The sequence below is a fragment of the Pseudophryne corroboree genome, chromosome 6 (assembly GCF_028390025.1).
Source record: "Pseudophryne corroboree isolate aPseCor3 chromosome 6, aPseCor3.hap2, whole genome shotgun sequence".
NCBI lineage: Eukaryota > Metazoa > Chordata > Amphibia > Anura > Myobatrachidae > Pseudophryne > Pseudophryne corroboree.
The window spans coordinates 285,057,724-285,079,883 of NC_086449.1; the positions used below are offsets into that span (position 1 = coordinate 285,057,724).

General features: G+C 45.8%; 1 protein-coding gene across 4 annotated transcripts in view; it reads right to left on the bottom strand.

Annotated features, from left to right (window-relative positions):
* The window catches only part of MYO5A (myosin VA), a 310,460-nt gene that overhangs the window by 96,214 nt on the left and 192,086 nt on the right, over positions 1-22,160 (bottom strand). For all 4 annotated transcript variants that reach the window (XM_063926103.1, XM_063926102.1, XM_063926101.1 and 1 more), the window contains exons 4-5: positions 11,671-11,815; positions 9,134-9,290 (exon numbers count right to left, since the gene is read on the bottom strand). In XM_063926103.1, the coding sequence (XP_063782173.1) occupies positions 9,134-9,290; positions 11,671-11,815 (302 nt within the window). The remainder of the gene's footprint in view (positions 1-9,133; positions 9,291-11,670; positions 11,816-22,160) is intronic.

Genomic DNA, 22,160 nt, shown 5'->3' on the forward strand with positions numbered 1-22,160 from the left:
AGCAACAGTATAAAATAGTGGCAAAATGAAATATACAATTTACCAGTGTTTATTCTTTTATTTATTGCATGGATGTGGAGCTAGACGGGTTCATTCACACATATGTGCTAGAACTAAATATAAAGCAAAATGCATGAGAATGCAAGCTCCAGTCATGTTATTAACCATTCTACCATTACAATCTATAGTACCGCTAGGCAGAGCATGTTTACACAGGAATATAAGAAATAGGTTGTGCCAAGTTATAACATTTTATATTTGTAGCATTAACATTTTACAGACTGCAACTGTGGGCGGCACCACTGACTCTTAATTTTAATGCACTTTGTATGAATTTATTAACATGTGAAAATCACAATGAAAGACAGGTGTGAAATTACCCCAAATGTTATTTAAAACATAAGAAAAACAAGTATCATGTTAAAATACTTTTTGACCATTCACAACAGAATTATGTCAGTCAGGAATGTCTGGATTATCTTTCTGTGTAGGTAACATTGAGGTTTGCTTTACTGAAGCCTGGCATTTGGATGCGCTCATTCTACTGCAGATAAGAGCTTGACAGATCTGCTCTGATTTTCACCCCCTGGGAACTTGGTCATAAGACTCTGTTTTCTAGCTGCACATCATGTCAGGCACTCAGCAAAAGAATGTTCTTTACACAGGAATTAATTCAACAGTTTCCATGAGGCACTGCCATTATGGTCTGCAGATTTTTCATATCATAACAGAATTGTCCACCAGTATAAATTCAGACCTGATCGTAGCAGCAAATTTGTTAGCAGATGGGCAAAACCATGTGCACTGTGTGTGGGGGAGGGGGGGGGGGGGGGGGCAGATATAACATGTGCAGAGAGTTAGAGTTGGGTGGGTTATTTTGTTTCTGTGCAGTGTAAATACTGGCTGCTTTATTTTTACACTGCAATTTAGATTTCAGTTTGAACACACCCCACCCAAATGTAACTCTCTGCACGTTATATCTGTCGGTCATTCCGAGTTGATCGCTAGCTGCCGTTGTTCGCAGCGCAGCGATCAGGCTAAAAAGCGGCATTTCTGCGCATGCACCGCAATGCGCAAGCGCGTCGTACGGGTACAAAGTCCTTTGTGGTTTTTCACAGGTTCTAGCGAAGCTTTCAGTCGCACGGCACAACGCAGGAAGATGGACAGGAAGAGGGCGTTTCTGGGTGTCAACTGACCGTTTTCTGGGAGTGTTTGGAAAAACGCAGGCGTGCCAGGGAAAACGCAGGCATGGCTGGGCAAATGCTGGGCGGGTGTGTGACGTCAAAAGCCAACCCTCCAACGTTAGAATCATTTCACACGAAGAGTAAGTACAGGGCTGGTCTTGTTTTGCAGACGCTCTGCTACACAGGCGTTCGCACTTCTACAATGCGAACATACACTCCCCAGTGGGCGGTGACAATGCGTTTGCGCGGCTGCTAAAAACTGCTAGCGAGCGATCAACTCGGAATGACCCCCATGGTTTTTCCCATCTGCTAACAAATTTGCTGCTATGATCAGGTCTGAATTAGGCCCAATGTCCATTCACGACATTTAAAGCGCACCTGCACAAGGGTGAGTGCTATTTTTATGGCAAAACCAATGCAACATCACCAGATTTAATGAACGGAATGACAGATGTTCTCTTGAATGTTGGTTCGGAAGATAACATTGCTTGTTCCACCGCAAGCAGGTGCCTGGTATTTGTCAAAGGATAAGTCCACTTTAATTTGACTTCAGATAACCAACATGCTTACCTTGTACAAAAACACATGTATTATTTCCATACAGTTTTCAATATAGATCTTGGTGGAAATGTAATAGGGTGAGTTTGCACACTGCACAGTGTCTGCAATTTTGCAAATAGATTTAAAGCAGCGATTTGTTTACACGTAAAACCATCCTGGTTTAGCCAGTATCAACATTTTAAATCCTATGAAAAATTTACAAACGCATACCCTATTAAATTAATCCCCCCCCCCCCCCTCTCCCCTTTATTGTTAGGTTTCAGCTGGTTGATCCGTGTGGTTATATAAATTGATATATTCCATCACAAACCAATCATTACTAATTATTACATATGAACATATTTAGCAATTGCAGGGGCAAACACAGAACCTATAGAAGCTTGGGTCCTGCAAAATGATTTAGTGGCACCAAGGAGTCTGCAAAGCAAAAGCAAATTTATGCAATACTAAAAATAACGGAAAAAGCACATTAAAGTGTATTACATGAAGAGAACTGCAAACGGAACAAACTGCTAGCAGACAGATCAACTGTGTGAAGTGTCTGCTCACCACTCAGCCAACTCTGCAATCTCTGTATAGTATTAATACAAAATCTGTATATTGGAGATTTAGAGCTTTGCTGGTCTATCCCTCTAAACAAAAACTACATCCAATACAATTTAGTCTAAAACATTAAATGTCTGTCTTTCATTACAGTTTAGAAATCAAGAAAAACTAAAACTAAAACTTGACAATGAATATGTGGGAGAATGCCTGGACTCCTGGTACATCGGACAGATTTTCTGAAAGGGCGCTCATCAGCCTGCAAAGTGGGCAGAATGCTCTGTGATTATGCTATTCACGCAAAAGGCTTGCCTTGACTACTGGATGAGGCAACTAGCGTCATGAAGTCACACTGCCCTATTCTTTTCATACCTGGCCTGTCTCTCTCCTGGAGAGCAGATATACAGTAAAACCCAGGTAAGTAAGGCAGCCCAACAATCATACAGTGAGATCCACTTTGCATCAAGCTACAGATTCCACATCATTACAGGATAGTATATCTACACATGGTTTCTTTGCTACAACATGCAGATAACATCTACTATGGACCCATGGATACTTTTGCCACAATTATAAACCATTCAATGTGAGCAATCGTCACTGTCCATGAAATCTGGGATGGAAGTTTAAACTACTACTTAACGGGGCATCCAATTATATCCGAACCATTTTCGGCGATTAATGACCGATGGTCAATAGAGGTATCCAATTAGAGTCCATTTTCATCGGCAGAAAACGGACCAGCGATCACGCAAAAAATAAGATTTTACTCACCGGTAAATCTATTTCTCGTAGTCCGTAGTGGATGCTGGGGACTCCGTAAGGACCATGGGGAATAGACGGCTCCGCAGGAGACTGGGCACATCTAAGAAAGATTTAGGACTATCTGGTGTGCACTGGCTCCTCCCCCTATGACCCTCCTCCAAGCCTCAGTTAGGAACTGTGCCCGGAAGAGCTGACACAATAAGGAAGGATTTTTGAATCCCGGGTAAGACTCATACCAGCCACACCAATCACACCATATAACACGTGATAGGAACCCCGGTTAACAGTATGATAACAAAATGGAGCCTCTGAAGAGATGGCTCACAACAAAACCCGATTTTTGTAACAATAACTATGTACAGGTATTGCAGACAATCCGCACTTGGGATGGGCACCCAGCATCCACTACAGACTACGAGAAATAGATTTACCGGTGAGTAAAATCTTATTTTCTCTGACGTCCTAGTGGATGCTGGGGACTCCGTAAGGACCATGGGGATTATACCAAAGCTCCCAAACGGGCGGGAGAGTGCGGATGACTCTGCAGCACCGAATGAGAGAATTCCAGGTCCTCCTCAGCCAGGGTATCAAATTTGTAGAATTTTGCAAACGTGTTTGCCCCCGACCAAGTAGCTGCTCGGCAAAGTTGTAAAGCCGAGACCCCTCGGGCAGCCGCCCAAGATGAGCCCACCTTCCGTGTGGAATGGGCTTTTACAGATTTAGGCTGCGGTAAGCCTACCGCAGAATGCGCCAGCTGAATAGTGCTACAAATCCAGCGCGCAATAGACTGCTTAGAAGCAGGAGCACCCAGCTTGGTGGGTGCATACAGGATAAACAGCGAGTCAGTCTTTCTGACTCCAGCCGTCCTGGAAATATAAATTTTTAGGGCCATGACTACGTCCAGCAACTTGGAATCCTCCAAGTCCCTAGTAGCCGCAGGCACCACAATAGGTTGGTTCAAGTGAAAAGCTGAGACCACCTTTGGGAGAAACTGAGGACGAGTCCTCAATTCTGCCCTATCCATATGGAAAATCAGATAAGGGCTTTTACAAGACAAAGCCACCAATTCTGAAACCCGCCTGGCCGACGCCAAGGCCAACAGCATGACCACTTTCCACGTGAGATATTTTAAATCCACAGTCTTAAGTGGTTCGAACCAATGTGATTTCAGGAATGCCAAAACCACATTGAGATCCCAAGGTGCCACTGGGGGCACAAAAGGAGGCTGAATATGCAGTACTCCTTAGACAAAAGTCTGAACTTCGGGCAGTGAAGCCAGTTCTTTTTGGAAGAAAATCGACAGAGCCGAAATCTGGACCTTTGTGGACCCCAATTTGAGGCCCAACGTCACCCCTGCTTGCAGGAAGTGCAGGAATCGACCCAGTTGAAATTCCTCCGTCGGGGCCTTCATGGCCTCACACCAAGCAACATATTTTCGCCAAATGCGGTGATAATGTCTTGCGGTGACATCCTTCCTGGCTTTGATCAGGGTAGGGATGACTTCCTCCGGAATACCCTTTTCCTTCAGGATCCGGTGTTCAACCGCCATGCCGTCAAACGCAGCCGCGGTAAGTCTTGGAACAGACAGGCTGCAGCAGGTCTTGTCTGAGCGGCAGAGGCCAAGGGTCCTCTGTAAGCATCTCTTGAAGTTCCGGGTACCAAGCTCTTCTTGGCCAATCCGGAACCACGAGTATGGTTTTCACTCCTCGCCTTCTTATTATTCTCAGTACCTTGGGTATGAGAGGTAGAGGAGGAAACACATAAACCGACTGGTACACCCATGGTGTCACTAGAGCGTCCACCGCTATCGCCTGAGGGTCTCTTGACCGGGCGCAATATCTTTTCAACTTCTTGTTGAGGCGGGACGCCATCATGTCTACCTGTGGTTTTTCCCACCGGTTGACCAGCATTTGGAAGACTTCTGGATGAAGTCCCCATTCTCCCGGGTGGAGGTCGTGCCTGCTGAGGAAGTCTGCTTCCCAGTTGTCCACTCCCGGAATGAACACTGCCGTCAGTGCTAACACATGATTCTCTGCCCATCTGAGAATCCTTGTGGCTTCTGCCATCGCCATCCTGCTTCTCGTGCCGCCCTGTCTGTTTACATGGGCGACCGCCGTGATGTTGTCTGACTGGATCAGTACCGGCTGGTTTTGAAGCAGGGGTCTTGCCTGGCTTAGGGCATTGTAAATGGCCCTTAGCTCCAGGATATTTATGTGAAGAGAAATCTCCTGATTTGACCACAGTCCTTGGAAATTTCTTCCCTTTGTGACTGCCCCCCAGCCCCGAAGGCTGGCATCCGTGGTCACCAGGACCCAGTCCTGTATTCCGAATCTGCGGCCCTCTAGTAGATGAGCCCTCTGCAGCCACCACAGCAGCGACACCCTGGTTCTGGCCGATAGGGTTATCCGCTGTTGCATCTGGAGATGGGACCCGGACCATTTGTCCAACAGGTCCCACTGGAACGTCCTTGCGTGGAACCTTCCGAATGGAATTGCTTCGTACGAAGCTACCATTTTTCCCAGGACTCGTGTGCATTGATGTACCGACACTTTTCCTGGTTTTAGAATGTCTCTGACCAGAGATGACAATTCCTCGGCTTTTTCCAGTGGAAGAAACACTCTTTTCTGGTCTGTGTCCAGAATCATTCCCAGGAACAGAAGACGTGTCGTCGGGACCAGCTGTGACTTTGGAATGTTTAGAATCCAGCCGTGCTGTTGTAGCACTTCCTGAGAAAGTGCCACCCCCACTATCAACTGTTCTTTGGACCTCGCCTTTATCAGGAGATCGTCCAAGTACGGGATAATTAAAACTCCCTTCTTGCGAAGGAGTATCATCATTTCGGCCATTACCTTGGTAAAGACCCTCGGTGCCGTGGATAACCCGAACGGCAGCGTCTGGAACTGATAGTGACAGTCCTGTACCACAAATCTGAGGTACTCCTGGTGCGGAGGGTAAATGGGGACATGCAGGTACGCATCCTTGATGTCCAGGGATACCATGTAATCCCCCTCCTCCAGGCGCGCAATAACCACCCTGAGCGATTCCATCTTGAACTTGAACCTTTTGATATAAGTGTTCAAGGTTTTTAAATTTAAGATGGGTCTCACCGAACCGTCCGGTTTCGGTACCACAAACATTGTGGAGTAGTAACCCTTTCCTTGCTGAAGGAGGGGTACCTTGACGATCACTTTCTGTGAATACAGTTTTTGAATAGCCACCAACACTGCCTCCCTGGCAGAGGGAGTTGCCGGCAAGGCAGATTTTAGGAAACGGCGGGGGGGGACACGTCTCGAATTCCAGCCTGTACCCCTGAGATACTACTTGAAGGACCCAGGGATCCACTTGTGAGAGAGCCCACTGTGTGCTGAAAAACCTGAGACGTGCCCCCACCGTTCCCGATTCCGCCTGAGCAGCCCCATCGTCATGCTGTGGACTTACCGGACGCAGGGGAGGACTTCTGCTCCTGGGAACTAGCTGTGTGCTGCAGCTTTTTCCCCCTTCCTCTGCCCCTCGGCAGAAAGGATGAGCCTCTAGCCTGCTTATTTTTCTGGGGCCGAAAGGACTGTACCTGATAATACGGTGCTTTCTTTTGCTGTGGGGTAGCCTGTGGCAAAAAAGTCGATTTCCCAGCAGTAACTGTGGAAACGAGGTCTGAAAGACCTTCCCCAAAAAGTTCCGCCCCTTTATAGGGTAAAACTTCCATGTGCCGCTTGGAGTCGGCATCACCTGACCATTGCCTAGTCCATAACCCCCGTCTGGCGGCAATGGACATAGCGCTTATTTTTGATGCCAGCCGGCAAATATCCCTCTGTGCATCACGCATGTATAAGACCGCGTCTTTTATATGGTCAATCGTTAGCAAAATATTGTCCCTATCCATGGTATCAATGTTTTCCGACAGGGAGTCTGACCACGCAGCAGCAGCACTGCACATCCAAGCTGATGCAATAGCGGGTCTCAATATAATGCCAGTGTGTGTGTATATAGCTTTTAGGGTACTTTCCAGCTTTCTATCAGCCAGTTCTTTTAGGGCGGCCGTATCCGGAGACGGTAGTGCCACCTTCTTTGATAAGCGTGTCAATGCTTTATCTACCCTAGGGGGTGTTTCCCAGCGTGACCTATCCTCTGGCGGGAAAGGGTACGCAGCCATTAACCGTTTAGAAATGATCAATTTCTTATCTGGGGAAGTCCACGCTTCCTCACACACCTCATTTAATTCGTCAGATGCAGGAAAAACTACTGGTAGTTTTTTCTCACCAAACATAATACCCTTTTTTGTGGTACCTGGGGTATCATCAGAAATGTGTAAAACATTTTTCATAGCCTCAATCATATAACGGGTGGATCCATTGGAGGGTACACTCGTCTCATCATCGTCGACACTGGAGTCGGTATCCGTGTCGACATCTGTATCTGTCATCTGAGGTAGCGGGCGTTTTATAGCCCCTGATGACATTTGAGACGCTTGGACAGGCACAAGCTGAGTAGCCGGCTGTCCTATGTCGTCAAACCTTTTATGTAAGGAGCTGACACTGTCACGTAATTCCTTCCATAAGTCCATCCACACTGGTGTCGACCCCGCAGGGGGTGACATCACATTCACAGGCATTTGCTCCGCCTCCACATCATTATCCTCATCATACATGTCGACACAGCAGTACCGACACACAGCAGACACACATGGAATGCTCTTACAGAGGACAGGACCCCACAAAGCCCTTTGGGGAGACAGAGGGAGAGTATGCCAGCACACACCAGGGCGCTATATAACACAGGGATATCACTATACAGAGTGTTTTCCCCTATAGCTGCCTATAATATATATATACTGCGCCTAAATTGTGCCCCCCCTCTCTTTTTTACCCTTTCTGTAGTGCAGGACTGCAGGGGAGAGCCAGGGAGCTTCCTTCCAGCGAAGCTGTGAGGGAATAATGGCGCCAGTGTGCTGAGGGAGTTGGCTCCGCCCCTTTTTCGGCGGGCTTTCTCCCACTATTTTATCGTTTCTGGCAGGGGTTAATATACACCTATATAGCCTCTGGGGCTATATATGGTGTTAGTTTTGCCAGCCAAGGTGTTATTATTGCTGCTCAGGGCGCCCCCCCCCCCAGCGCCCTGCACCCATCAGTGACCGCAGTGTGTGGTGTGCATGAGGAGCAATGGCGCACAGCTGCAGTGCTGTGCGCTACCTTGGAGAAGACAGAAATCTTCAGCCGCCGATTTTCCGGACCACCTTCTTGTTTCTGGCTCTGTAAGGGGGACGGCGGCGCGGCTCCGGGAACGGACGACGAGGTCGGGTCCTGTGTTCGATCCCTCTGGAGCTAATGGTGTCCAGTAGCCTAAGAAGCCCAAGCTACCACCACTTAGGTAGGTTCGCTTCTTCTCCCCTTAGTCCCTCGTTGCAGTGAGCCTGTTGCCAGCAGGTCTCACTGAAAATAAAAAACCTAAACTATACTTTCTTCTAGGAGCTCAGGAGAGCCCCTAGTGTGCATCCAGCTCAGCCGGGCACAGAAATCTAACTGAGGCTTGGAGGAGGGTCATAGGGGGAGGAGCCAGTGCACACCAGATAGTCCTAAATCTTTCTTAGATGTGCCTAGTCTCCTGCGGAGCCGTCTATTCCCCATGGTCCTTACGGAGTCCCCAGCATCCACTAGGACGTCAGAGAAACACGTGATCGGGGATAAGTTCCCGATCCCATGTGCTATCGCAGCTCCGGCTGCCACTTATGGCGGATTATGCTTCTGGTGCCTCACCACAATAAGTGCCGGCATGGGGGGGTAGCCCGCCGCATCGGGTCTAATAGCATATCCCCCGGCGATACAATTACCCACCAAAGCATGCATGTAGAGAATAAGGTTAGGGCAGACTAGATGGGCCAAGTGATACTTATCTGCCATCAAATTCTATGTTTCTATATAAGGTAAGTGACGTAGTAGAAACCACAGCCAATCCCATCATTATTGCCCAAATCCTGCCCCCTCCTATGCCAACCCAAGCTGCTTCCACTCTTTTGATAGTGGATGTAACACTAAGGCAGTGTGAATATATGACAGTTGTGACTGCTGCTAGAAGTACATGCTTACCTCCATAATTGGATTAGATGCCAGCACCTTTTCTTCAACATTAGTCTCACTTTCAGAACCGCTGACTGTAGCAAAGTATCTCATGGCGTATTTAGCTGAAACTGTCTTCCCTGCTCCAGATTCCCCACTGACAATGATGGATTGGTTCCTCTCATCCCTGGATCACAGAGAGAACAGTTGACGTGATGTTTTGTTTTGAGACATTAAATCTACACTAGAAAAATTATGAACAAAGATCCCCAAAGACACCACCTACATACTGTATGCTACTCAACAAACAGACAGAGCGCGGCACATTTTATGGTCAGCTGCCAGACACGTGTTAATTCTATATCCGTCAGTGCGCACAATAGAGCACTCTTATTATAAAATATGAAATACATTAAGCGTAAAGACACAACGTAACCCAGTGAAAATAGCACGGTAATCATGCACATATTGTAACAAGAACTAGCATAAGGCTCATTATCCACAGGCATCAAAATACGTGGTTTCACTAGGGTTTTAAATGATAAGTAAGTAGGCAGGTACAGTATATATAGGGACGGTTCAAAATGCGGGTTTGCAGAGCTATTGCCCAGGGCGCTGCGGCCTGGGGTCACAGCCGCAGTCACCCGGCCACTGCCTCTGTTTACTACTAGGAAGACACAGTGGCACTAGGAGTCTGCACTGCTGCCGCTGGGCATATGTAGCCATTAAGATAAGAACTTGCAGTCGAGATTTAATGTTGTGTTTCTGGGGCCGCTGCCTGCTGGACTTCAGGGCATTCACTTCAAGTGATCATATGGAGGTCATGGAGGATCCTCAGTGACCTAACCCAAGTGCAAGTGTTTGTTAAACGCAACATGAGTGGCTAAAAGCTTCTAAAGCAGCAGAAAAACAATTTCCAAATAATCTAATTTTCAAACGAGATGTGCATTTAAATAACATAGGTGGCCCATCTAACAAAATCTAATATGATGCATACATTTACTGGATCATAAATGTGGCAAAAAGGCAAAGCAGATCATACAATCATATCTCAGATGAGATACATTACAATCAGTTTCGGCGATCCAACAACATCATCATATAAATATACAATATTGTGTAGAACTGGCCCTGGACATTTGTGGCTGAACATGACATCAATGTTCTTGCCCAGCATGTTAGCTGAGCATTTTATCTAAAGGTGTAAAAAGACACTACTGCTCTGTAAAGCCTTTATTTTAGGGCTAAATATAGTAAATAAATCCATGTGTTGTTTTTGTTTTTGAGCCAAGTAATGTCACATACCTAAGGTACATATTTTGTTTTAGTTACAAGGAAGTATGCATTGTGAGGGCTTGTCTATTGTGTATATGGGCATAATGTCAGGTCCATCACCCAGCAGAAGCAGTACTGTCCATGTTGCACAAATACTGAATCATTACCAGGTCTGACAGAAGCGGACAGGGTTTCATCAGCAGAAAATGTCCTGCAAGCCAAGCCCAAGGGTGCAGTAACTGGTTAGAGCTGCTATGCAATGTTGTTACACGTCTAGGTATATAAAATGTATACATTTATTTACTGGGGACCTTTTGTAAAACTTGCTCTTCTCTACAAAATGTTATGAGGCAGTAACTGAAAGACCAGTGTAAGGGGTCTGTTTATTTAAGTGTACTGACAAGGCTTATTTTCTATCGACAATTATTGCTGTGTTAGAAAACCACTTATTGCTGCAATTTAAACATGGCTTCCCATTTAGGGGAGCAGGAAATAGGATATACATATATATACACAAGTCTCGTGGAGTTTCCATCTTTAGACTGAGACACATTACTTAAATTCAAGTAGGTGTTCTTTCGGAGGTTGCTGTTTGAGGGCTTAATTTAACTGTCCATGTATGACATCCATCCGTATTCCTCGCCTGCCTACCTCTGCTCCCATTTCTTCATACGGTGTACCCTTGTTTGAATTATGTGACTGTACAGACAGTTCCCATAAACAACTTCAATAATTTGAGAATTTCTATGACAGAGCACCACTATTCCGGCGCCACCTTTTCAATTGATTTTAAAACCGGTTCCATCTCACATGCTGCGTTATATTTTAGTTAATGAACACTATAGAAAATCATTCATTAGCTGTGACAAACTCACTTAGTGGGCAACAGTTTTCAATGGAAAAATCTGTTTTTCCCATCACGCATCAGAGCAGTACAGCTGTGGGAACGCTGATATCAGTGCTGGCAACACGTGGTATACTTCAGGGCTTCTTTTTAATTATGAGGACTGAGAAGGTCCATACAAGCTGTTGCAGGAGACAACACATGTCCAAGTCGGAATGTGGTGTTCTCTGCCTGCCTCACAGACAATTTACATATACTAACTGTACTAAAACATGACAATGATTTACTCTTTAATTACACTTTCATTCCAGCCAATGACTAAGCGGTTTCTGCTAGAACAGAACAGATGCTACAAATTGCAGTCAGTATGTGAGAGACACAGGAGTAGAATTTTGTCGATATATAAAAAAATAAAAAAATTAAGATTATACGGGTTCATGATACAAACCTGCCCATTTGCTTATAAGCTTCTTCTGCCACTGCAAAAATATGAGGATCCATGTCCCCCATATTCTGCCCGCTGTACGCATTGATGATATCTGCTCCATAGATGGGTAACTGTTCATAAGGGTTTATCGCTACAAGGACAATACCTGAAAAAAAGACAAGTAACGTGATAATAAAACGGCAGATTAATCTGTCCAAATTCTCTCCTAAAGTCTGTACGTCATAGGTGAGCAGCCATTATTTTCTGTATATTGGGCATAACCCCAGAATTAGGCACCTGTTTATTAACAGTGATAAAAATATTGTTATCGCCACATTTATTCAAAAATGTCACTGGGGCAGCGAGAAGTTAGGGTTACGTTAGCTGTACTTCACTAGGCCAGTCTCAGGGGAAATGTACATACATGACCTAGCTATCATGTTCATCTGTATGCAGTAGTTAAGCCAGACAGGGACGTTCATTTCAACTAATGATAAAAAAACACAAGACACTAAAATATTTAGTATAAAATATTTGAAAATTATGAAAACTTTTTTTTTTATTCATTAAGTACTGCTGTAATGCATGTCAAGTAGGCTTTCTAATGCTTTTCACCGAGACGCTATTGCCAGCAGTACCACCGTGACACACAGGGTGAAGCCTTACCACAGGCAACATAAGCGATCGTGCTTTTCGACCTTTGACAGATGTACCCCTTTAGGCCCCCATTTATTATTGTTGATTTTCAGTTATATTAATTAGGGGTCTATTCATGAAGCAGTGAAAAGGGTGGAGGAGCGAGCCAGTGGAGAAGTTGCCCATAGCAACCAATCAGCACTGAAGTAACATTTATAATTTGCATACAAAACAATTATACTGTGCAGCTGATTGATTGCCATGGGCAACTTCCCCATAGCTTCACTTCTCCATTATTTTCACTGCTTCATGAATAAACCCCTTAATGTTACCGCTCGCTGCGTTTTTTTAAATTATAACTTTGTATTGAAGCTACCATCAGCAAATGGTAACGTAAAAACACCCGACAGCGCTGACAAATGAAGATTTTTTCCCCCTGAAATCCACGCATGCGCCTTCTGTCTGCCTTTCCGCAGTAGGCAGAGCAGGTGCAGGATGACAGAGGCTGGAGCAGCAGCAGCCAAAGCCTGTTGTAATATCTAAATCTCTCTGTACGTTATATCTGCCCCACCTGCAGTGCACATGGGGGCTTAGTCAGACATGATCGGTGCTGTGCGTGTTCGCACAGCAGCGATGAGGCCTGAACTGCACATGCGCCGCAGTACGCCGGCGCATGCCAGACCGCCAACGGCTGTCTTCAGCTAGCAATCGCCTCTGGCCTGATTGACAGGCAGAGGTAGTCGCTGGGCGGGAGGGGGCGGGATGGCGGCATTAAGCTGCCATTAAAGGGACGCGGCCCGGCCAACACAGGCGTCACTGGACCGTGCCGGGGACGGCCGTGGCGGCTGCGTCACATCACACACTGGCTTAAATTTAATATACAGTGCATCCGAAAAGAATTCACAGCGCTTCAATTTTTCAACATTTTGTTATGTTACAGCCTTATTCTGAACAGCAATAAATTAATTTTTTTCCATCCACATTCTACACACAATACCCCATAATGACAACATGAAACAATAGGATTTTAATTACCTACCGGTAAATCCTTTCCTCGTAGTCCATAAGGGATATTGGGGGAATCTAGTACGATGGGTATAGAAGGGGTCCAAAGGAGCCGGTGCACTTTACATTTCTTCAATAGGGTGTGCAGGCTCCTCCCCTCTATGCCCCCTCCCACAGGCAGTTATAGGTAAACAGTGCCTGAAGGAGAAAGGACAACGAGTGGCGAGAGTCACACACCAGCAGACCACTTAACATAAAACGACTAGCAACAGCTGCCAACAAACATCAACAGCTTAACAGATAACCGTACAAAGAGAACCTGCAGAAAAGTCAACGCACTGAGGCGGGCGCCCAATAAGGACTACGAGAAAAGGAATTACCGGTAGATAATGAAAATCCTATTTTCTCTAGCCTCCATAAGAGATACTGGGGCAATCTAGTACGATGGGGACATCCCAAAGCTTCCAGAACGAGCGGGAAAGGGCGGAGACGTCTGCAGCACCGCCTGCCCAAACTGGTTGTACTCTTTGGCCAGGGTATCAAACCTGTAGAACTTCACAAAGGTGTTCTTCCCCGTCCAGGTAGCAGCTCGGCATAGTTGCAAGGCCGAGACTCCACGGGCAGCCGCCCAGAAATACCCCACCGATCTTGTAGAGTGGGCCTTCAGAGACTGTGGAACAGGTAAGGCTGCCGACACATAGGCCTGTTGGATAGTAAGCCTAAGCCAACGAGCAATGGACTGCTTTGAAGCAGGGCAACCCTTTGTCTGCGCATCAAATAGCACGAACAAGGAATCCATCTTTCTGATCAGAGTCGTCCTCTTGACATAAATCTTCGAAGCTCGCACAGCATCCAATGCCTCTGGAGGAGCAGAAGTGCCAGAACTTGACGGAACCACAATAGGTTGATTCAAGTGGAATGCAGAGACGACCTTCAGCAGGAACTGCTGCAAAGTCCTGAGCTCCACTCTGTCCTCGTAAAAGACCAAGCAGGGACTTTTACACAATAAAGCCCCCAATTCTGAGACACGCCTAGCAGAAGCCAGGGCCAATAACATCACCGTCTTCCATGTGAAGTACTTGTCTTCTACCGTCATCAGAGGTTCAAACCAGGAGGACTGTAGAAATTCCAACGCTACATTCAAATCCCAGGGTGCCGTGGGCGGCACAAAGGCGGTTGAATGCGAAGTACCCCTTGCAAGAAGGTCTGAACTTCTGGCAACACTGCCAATTTCTTCTGGAAGAAAATGGAGAGCGCTGAAATCTGGACCTTAACAGAACCCAGACGTAAGCCCTCATCCACACCAGCCTGCAGGAAATGGAGGAAACGTCCTAAGTGGAACTCCGCAGGCGGATACGTGCGTTCCTCGCACCAAGAAACATATGTTCTCCATATATGATGATAATATTTTGAAGTCACAGATTTCCTGGCCTGAACCATGGTAGCAATAACCTTTTTGGAAAGGCCCTTGTGAGCTAGGATAGTAACATAGTATCTAAGGTTGAAAAAAAGACAATTGTCCATCGAGTTCAACCGATTTGTGGTCTCCTATGCACGATTATTTTGTATAAAATTTTGACTGAAGTTGATGACTGCCGTTACGTTTTACCCCTCTTTTTTATAATAACCATAGTGCGTGACTATGCCCCGTAACCCTGGATATCCTTATCCATAAGGAATTTATCTAACCCATTCTTAAAGGTGTTGACTGAGTCGGCCATTACAACTCCCTCAGGCAGAAAATTCCAAACACGTATCGTCCTTACCGTAAAAAAAGCCTTTACGTCGTATTGTGCGAACTCTCCTCTCCTCTAACCTGAGCGAGTGTACACGAGTTCTCTGTGTTGATCTAACCAAAAACAGGTCCTGCGCAAGATCTGTATATTGTCCCCTTATATATTTGTAAATGTTGATCATGCCCCTCTTAATCTCCTCTTTTCCAGTGTAAACATGCCTAGTCTTGCAAACCTTTCCTCGTATTCCAGCGTCTCCATACCCTTAATTAGTTTGGTCGCCCGCCTCTGAACCTTTTTTAGCTCCAGGATATCCTTTTTGTAGTAAGGTGCCCAGAATTGTACACAGTATTCAAGGTGTGGCCTCACAAGTGATTTATATAACGGGAGTATAATACTCTCATCCCTAGCATCAATTTCCCGTTATATGCATGCAAATATTTTATTAGCCTTCTTTGCTGCAGTCCTACTTTGGGTACTACTGCTTAGTTTGCTATCTATGAGGACACCTAAGTACTTTTCCAGTGCAGAATCCCCTAATTTTACCCCATTTAGTAGGTAGGTATTATTTTTGTTCTTGTTACCACAGTGCATTACCTTACACTTGTCTGTATTAAAGCGCATTCTCCATTTCGCTGCCCAAGCTTCTAATTTAACTAAGTCATTCTGAAGCGACTCAGCATCCCCCTCCGCATTTATAACTTAACACAATTTGGTATCATCTGCAAAAAATTGACACCATGCTCTCTAGACCTTCTGTTAGGTCGTTAATGAAAATATTGAACAATAGCGGTCCTAATACTTAGCCTTGCGGCACACCACTTAGCACTTCAGTCCAATTTGAAAAAGATCCATTAACCACAACGCGCTGCTCCCTATTATCTAACCAGTTTTTGACCCAAGTGCATATTGTGCTTCCTAGCCCTGTTTCTTGTAGCTTGTAGATAAGTCTCGTGTGTGGTACAGTGTCGAATGCTTTGGCAAAATCTAAAAAGATTACATCCACCTCTTTACCCTGATCTAGGTTTGCGCTTAATGTTTCATAAAAGCCAAGTAAGTTGGTTTGACAGGATCTGTCCTTCATAAACCCATGTTGATTCCTTTTAATGACCTTATTGACTTCAAGGAACTTCTGAATACTATCTCTTAGAATACCTTCCAATACTTTCCCCACTATAGATGTAAGACTAACTGGTCTATAATTACCTGGTTCAGCTTTACTTCCCTTTTTGAATATAGGCACTACTTCCGCTATACGCCAGTCTTTGGGAACCATACCTGATATTACTGAATCCTTAAAGATCAATAATAGCGGTTTTGCAAATTCAGAGTGAAGCTCCATTAGAACCCTTGGGTGAATACCATCGGGACCTGGTGACTTATTAATCTTTAAATGTTCTAATCGGTCACAGACTACTTCCTCGCTTAAATAAGTACCTATCAGTGGGATATTCTCATTATTGAGATTGTGTGTTAGTCCCTGAATTGGGTCCTCTCTAGTAAATACTGTTGAAAAAAACTCATTTAGTGTGTCAGCTATGTCATTATCATTTTTGCTTAAGACTCCCAACTTGTCTTTTAAAGGGCCTATACTCTCCTTCTTTAATCTCTTGCTATTAATGTATTTAAATAATTTTTTGGGATTCGCTTTGCTTTCCTTTGCTACTAGTTTTTCAGTTTCTACTTTAGCCGCTCTTATTTCCTTTATTCATATTTTGTTACATTCCTTATAGTGCTGAAATTACTCTGCTTCCATGTCAGATTTGTATTTTTTAAATGCTCGCCTTTTCTTGCCCATAAGTTCCTTTATCTTTTTGTTAAGCCACATCGGTTTATGATTTTTATTCCTTTTTTTGCTGCTCGTAGGAATAAATTTGAGTGTATTTTTAGCTAGCAGGAATTTTAGTACCTCCCATTTCTCCGTAATATTTTTTCCTAAAAACAAACCTTCCCATTCAATATCCCTGAAAAATACCCTCATCTTTTCAAAATTCGCTTTGCTAAAGTTTAGAGTCCTAGTTGAGCCAGTATAGGGCTGTTTATGAAAACTGAAATTGAATGTGACCATATTGTGGTCGCTGTTTCCTATATGGGTTCCCCTACTATAATACCCGATACCAAATCCCCATTGTTTGTTAATACCAGGTCTAAGATTGCATTGTACCTAGTTGGTTCCTCAATTAGTTGAACTAAGTAGTTATCATTAAACGTGTTTAAAAACATATTGCCCCTAGCAGTATCACATGAATCGTTTTTCCAGTTTATCTCTGGATAGTTAAAATCTCCCATCACTACTATGTCTCCTACTCCTGCTGCTCTTTCTATTTGCTTTAGTAACAATTCCTCATCAGATACGTTGATACCAGGTGGCCTATACTAACTTTTTTTATTCCTTTTTCCATGCATGCAATTTCTACCCATAATGCCTCGACAGTGTCTACAGTCCCCTCCTGAATATCTTCCCGTATATCAGGTTTTAAAAACGGCTTTACGTAAAGACACACCCCTCCACCCTTTTTATTTAGTCTGTCTCTCCTAAACAGTGTATAGCCCTCTAGATTGACTGTCCAATCATGAGATTCGTCCCACCAAGTTTCAGTAATGCCTATATCATCATACTGTTTGCTTGCTGCAAGTATTTCTAGTTCGCCCTTTTTACCAGTAATGCTTCTAGCGTTTACATACATACAACTAAGATGAGTATTTTCCCTTGCGTTAGGGACATCTTTCACCTTATGTAGCAATGATGACCTGTAATCGTCATTGGTTAGTGCTTTGGTAAAATCTCTTTTAGTACCCATGTTAGTAACCTTACCGCCTGGTCTTACCCTCCCCCCAACTTCTCCCCCATTTCTATTGGTTAGTGCTTTGGTAAAATCTCTTTTAGTACCCATGTTAGTAACCTTACCGCCTGGTCTTACCCTCCCCCCAACTTCTCCCCCATTTCGTTTACTACCGCCATCCCCACTATTCTCACTGCATGACCCGTAGTTTCTAGCTAAACCTTCCCCCCCAGGCTCCTAGTTTAAAATCTCCTCCAACCTTCTAACCATCCTTACCCCCAGCACCGCTGTCCCCTCCTCAGTCAGGTGCAATCCGTCACCACAAAAGAGATAGCGCCTGACTGAGAAGTCCGCCCAGTGTTCCAGGAACAAAAACCCCTCTTTCCTGCACCAATCCCTAAGCCACACATTTACCTCCCTAATCTCCCTCTGCCTCCCTGGGCTAGCGCGTGGCACGGGTAATATTTCGGAGAATATTACCTTAGATGTCCTTGCCTTCAGTTTCTTTCCTAAGTCCCTATAGTCTTTCTTAAGGACATCCCACCTTCCGCTAACTTTGTCATTGGTGCCAACGTGCACCAAGACCGCCGAGTCTTTCCCAGCCCCTCCCAACAATCTATCTACACGGTCCGCGATGTGCCGTACCCAAGCACCCGGGAGACAACAGACTGTACGGTGATCACGGTCCCGGTAGCAGATTGCCCTATCTGCCTTCCTGATGATAGAATCCCCTACCACCACCATCTGACTAGGTACCTCACTATCTTTTTTCCCAACTGCGCCAGAGGGACCGCTCCTCTGGATGCTAGAGGGAGCAGTCTCCTCCGGCACAGTCATTTCTTCACTATCATCCTCCGATTCCTCGTCCAGTCGGGCAAATTTGTTCGGGTTTGATAGTTCGGAGATGTCGAGCCTCCCACTCTTTTTCTTCCTTCTAACTGTGACCCAGCTGGCTACCTGATCATCATCCTCTTCTACCAGTGACCCCTCCCGCAAATCCTCCACCGTTCTGTCTAAACTTCGCTCGAGATTGTGAATCTCCCTCAGTCGCGCAACGGTTTGCTCTAGATCAGTTACCTGGGCTTCCAGGGCAAACGTTCGCACACACCTCGTGCAGATGTAATCACACTGGGCCGGTAGCTCCAGGTGTGCATACATCTTGCAAGACATGCACTGAGTGAGGTCCCCAATCACAGCTCCTCCCATATTGTTTGTAAGGTCCAACTCCCTGTTACTCTCAAAGAAAAAGAAGCAAAAATAAAAAAGTAGAAGACAAACAATCAATCTCACTTATACAATAATTAAGCTGGCTTATACTTATCTATCTTTGTGCAGTTCTTGGTCCTTCGCTTTTATGCAGCTGTAGTACTCCAGTGCCCCCTCTGAGTGGGACCTCTCCTGCGGCACCGATACTCCACTTAGCAGCTGCAGTTGTTCCAGATCACTGCACCTCCTTTTCACTCGGCTTCCAGCTCCTGCTTTTGCTGTTTCCAACTCACATACACTTACAAATCCAAGCAACACTTTAAAATACAAGACCTCCATGTCGTCAAACGAAGCCGCCGTAAGTCCGGGTAGATGAACGGTCCTTGTTGAAGAAGGTCTCTTCTCAGTGGCAGAGGCCAAGGATCTTCGATGGACATGTCCAGAAGATTTGCGTACCAACCCCTCTGAGGCCAAATCGGGGCAATCAGAAATGCCTGGACTCCTTGATTCCTGATTCGCTTGAGCACCCTTAGGAGCAATGGAATCGGAGAAAACAGGTGGACCAGCCAGTATGGCCAAGGTGACAACAGTGCATCTACTGCCCACACCTGAGGGTCCCTGGTTCGCGAGCAATACCAACAAAGCTTCTTGTTGAGTCAAGAAGCCATCATGTATATTTTTGGGCAGCCCCACTGGTCGATGATCTGCTGAAACACCGGATGGTAAAGCCCCCACTCTCCCGGGTGGATATCGTGACGACTCAGGAAGTCCGCTTCCCAGTTGTCTACTCCCGGAATGAAGACTGCGGATAGTGTTCTTGCATTCCTTTCTGCCCAGAGGAGTATCTTTGACACCTCTCGCATGCAGGCCCTGCTTTTTGTCCCTCCTTGTCGATTGATGTTTGCCACTGCCGTGGCGTTGTGCGACTGTACCTAGATTGCGTAGTAGAGGAGAGGCCTGAATCAGAGAATTGTAGATCACCCAAAGTTCAAGAATGTTGGGCTTCGTGCGCTGAACACCTGCCCTAGAACTGATCCCCCTGGGTGACAGCTCCCCATCCTCTCAGACTCACATCTGTCATGAGGAGGAACCAATCCTGAAACTTCGACCTTCCAGTAGGTTTGAGGACTTAGCCACCACAGGAGGGAAATCCTGCCCTGAAGTGACATCCGTATTATCCGATGCATCTGAAGATATGAGCCGGACCACTTGCTCAGGAGATCCAATTGAAATGTCCTGGCTTGGAACGTTCCATACTGGATTGCCTCATACGAGGCAACCATTTTCCCCAACAATCTTATGCAAAGATGGATGGATGTCCTCTGGGAGGAACACTTTTTGGGACACAGTATCCAGCAATTCCCAGGAACGGGAGCCGCTGAGTTGGCTCCAGGTGAGACTTCTGTAAATTGAGGATCCACCCATGGTGTGACAGAAGTTGGATAGTGTGGTCTATATGGAGCAATAAAAGCTCCCTGGATCTTGCTTTTATCAGGGGTTCGTCCAGGTAAGGGACAATATTGACCCCCTGAACCCGAAGTTGGAACATCATCTCTGCCATCACCTTCGTGAACACCCTTGGAGCTGTGGACAGGCCGAAGGGTTGTGCCTGGAACTGGCAGTGATCATTCAGCAGGGCAAACCTCAGGTAAGTCTGATGAGGTGGCCAAATCAGAATATGGAGATAGGCGTCTTTTATATCCAGGGAGACCACGAACTCCCGTTCCTCCAGACCCGCAATCACTGCTCGCAAGGATTCCATTTTGAACCTGAAAACCTTTAGGTAGGGGTTCAAGGATTACAGAATCAAAATGGGTCTTACCAAACTGTCCGGTTTCGGTACCACGAACAGGTTGGAGTAGTAACCCTTTCCCTGCTGTTGCAGCGGTACTGGAACAATGACCTGGGACTGGACCAATTTCAGGATGGCCTGTTGCAGCGCAGTGATCGTGCTGAGCCGAAATAAAAGTGGGTCCCAGGGACCTCTCACTTTTAAAAATTGGGGTCCTACCTGTCCTTTTCTGAGTCCCATCGGAATGAAGGTTCTTATTAATGATTCAAATATGAAAACGCACAACTTCATTTGGACATTACAAAAGTGTTGCATGGGAGAGGAGGGGGTGACGATCCTGCTGGGCTGTGTAGCATACAGGAGCTGTAACTAGACATTTTGGTGCACTTTGGCAGAAAGTGAATTGGTGCTCCCCCTCCCATATTGCAAAGCATGGACAGTGCATGCCAAAGGCACGCATAAAAAATTTAGGGGTCTGGCTTTGTGGGGAAGGGGCTTGGCCACATAATACTACCAATTCACATTACACCACAGAGTAGCGCCGCTTATACACATTCCACCAGGTAGAACCACTTATACACATTGCGCAAGGCAGAGCACATTATATACATTGCACCAGGTAGAACCACCTATACACACTGAGCCAGGCAGAGCACGTTATACACATTGCACCAAGTACAGCACATTTATACACACTGCACCAGGTAGAGCCCGTTATACACTTTGCGCCAGGCAGAGCACATTATACACATTGCGTCAGGTAGAGCACATTATACATTTTGCGCAAGACAGAGCACATTATACACAATGCACCAGGTAGAGCATGTTATACACACTGTACCAAGTAGAGTACATTTATACACAATGCGCCAGGCACAGCACATTTATACACACTGCGCCAGGCACAGCACGTTATACACATTGCGCCAGGCACAGCACGTTATACGCATTGCGCCAGGTAGAGTACGTTATACACATTGCGCCAGGCAGAGTACATTATACACTTTATGCCAGGCAGAGCACATTCTACACATTGCACCAGGTAGAAGCACCTATACACACTGAGCCAGGCAGAGCACGTTATACACTTTGCACCAGGCAGAGCACGTTATACACATTGCACCGGGTAGAGCACGTTATACACACTGCGTCAGGTAGAGCACGTTATACACACTGCGTCAGGTAGAGCAGTATATAATGGGCACTGTGGATGTGCAGTGTGCATGAGATGGTCACTGTGTGGATATGTGTGGGGGATGTATGTTGCCCACTGTGGGAGTATTTGGTGTGTGTATAATGGACACTGAGGAGGTATGGGCAGAGTGTATGATGGGCACTGCCCCATCCCCCATATTT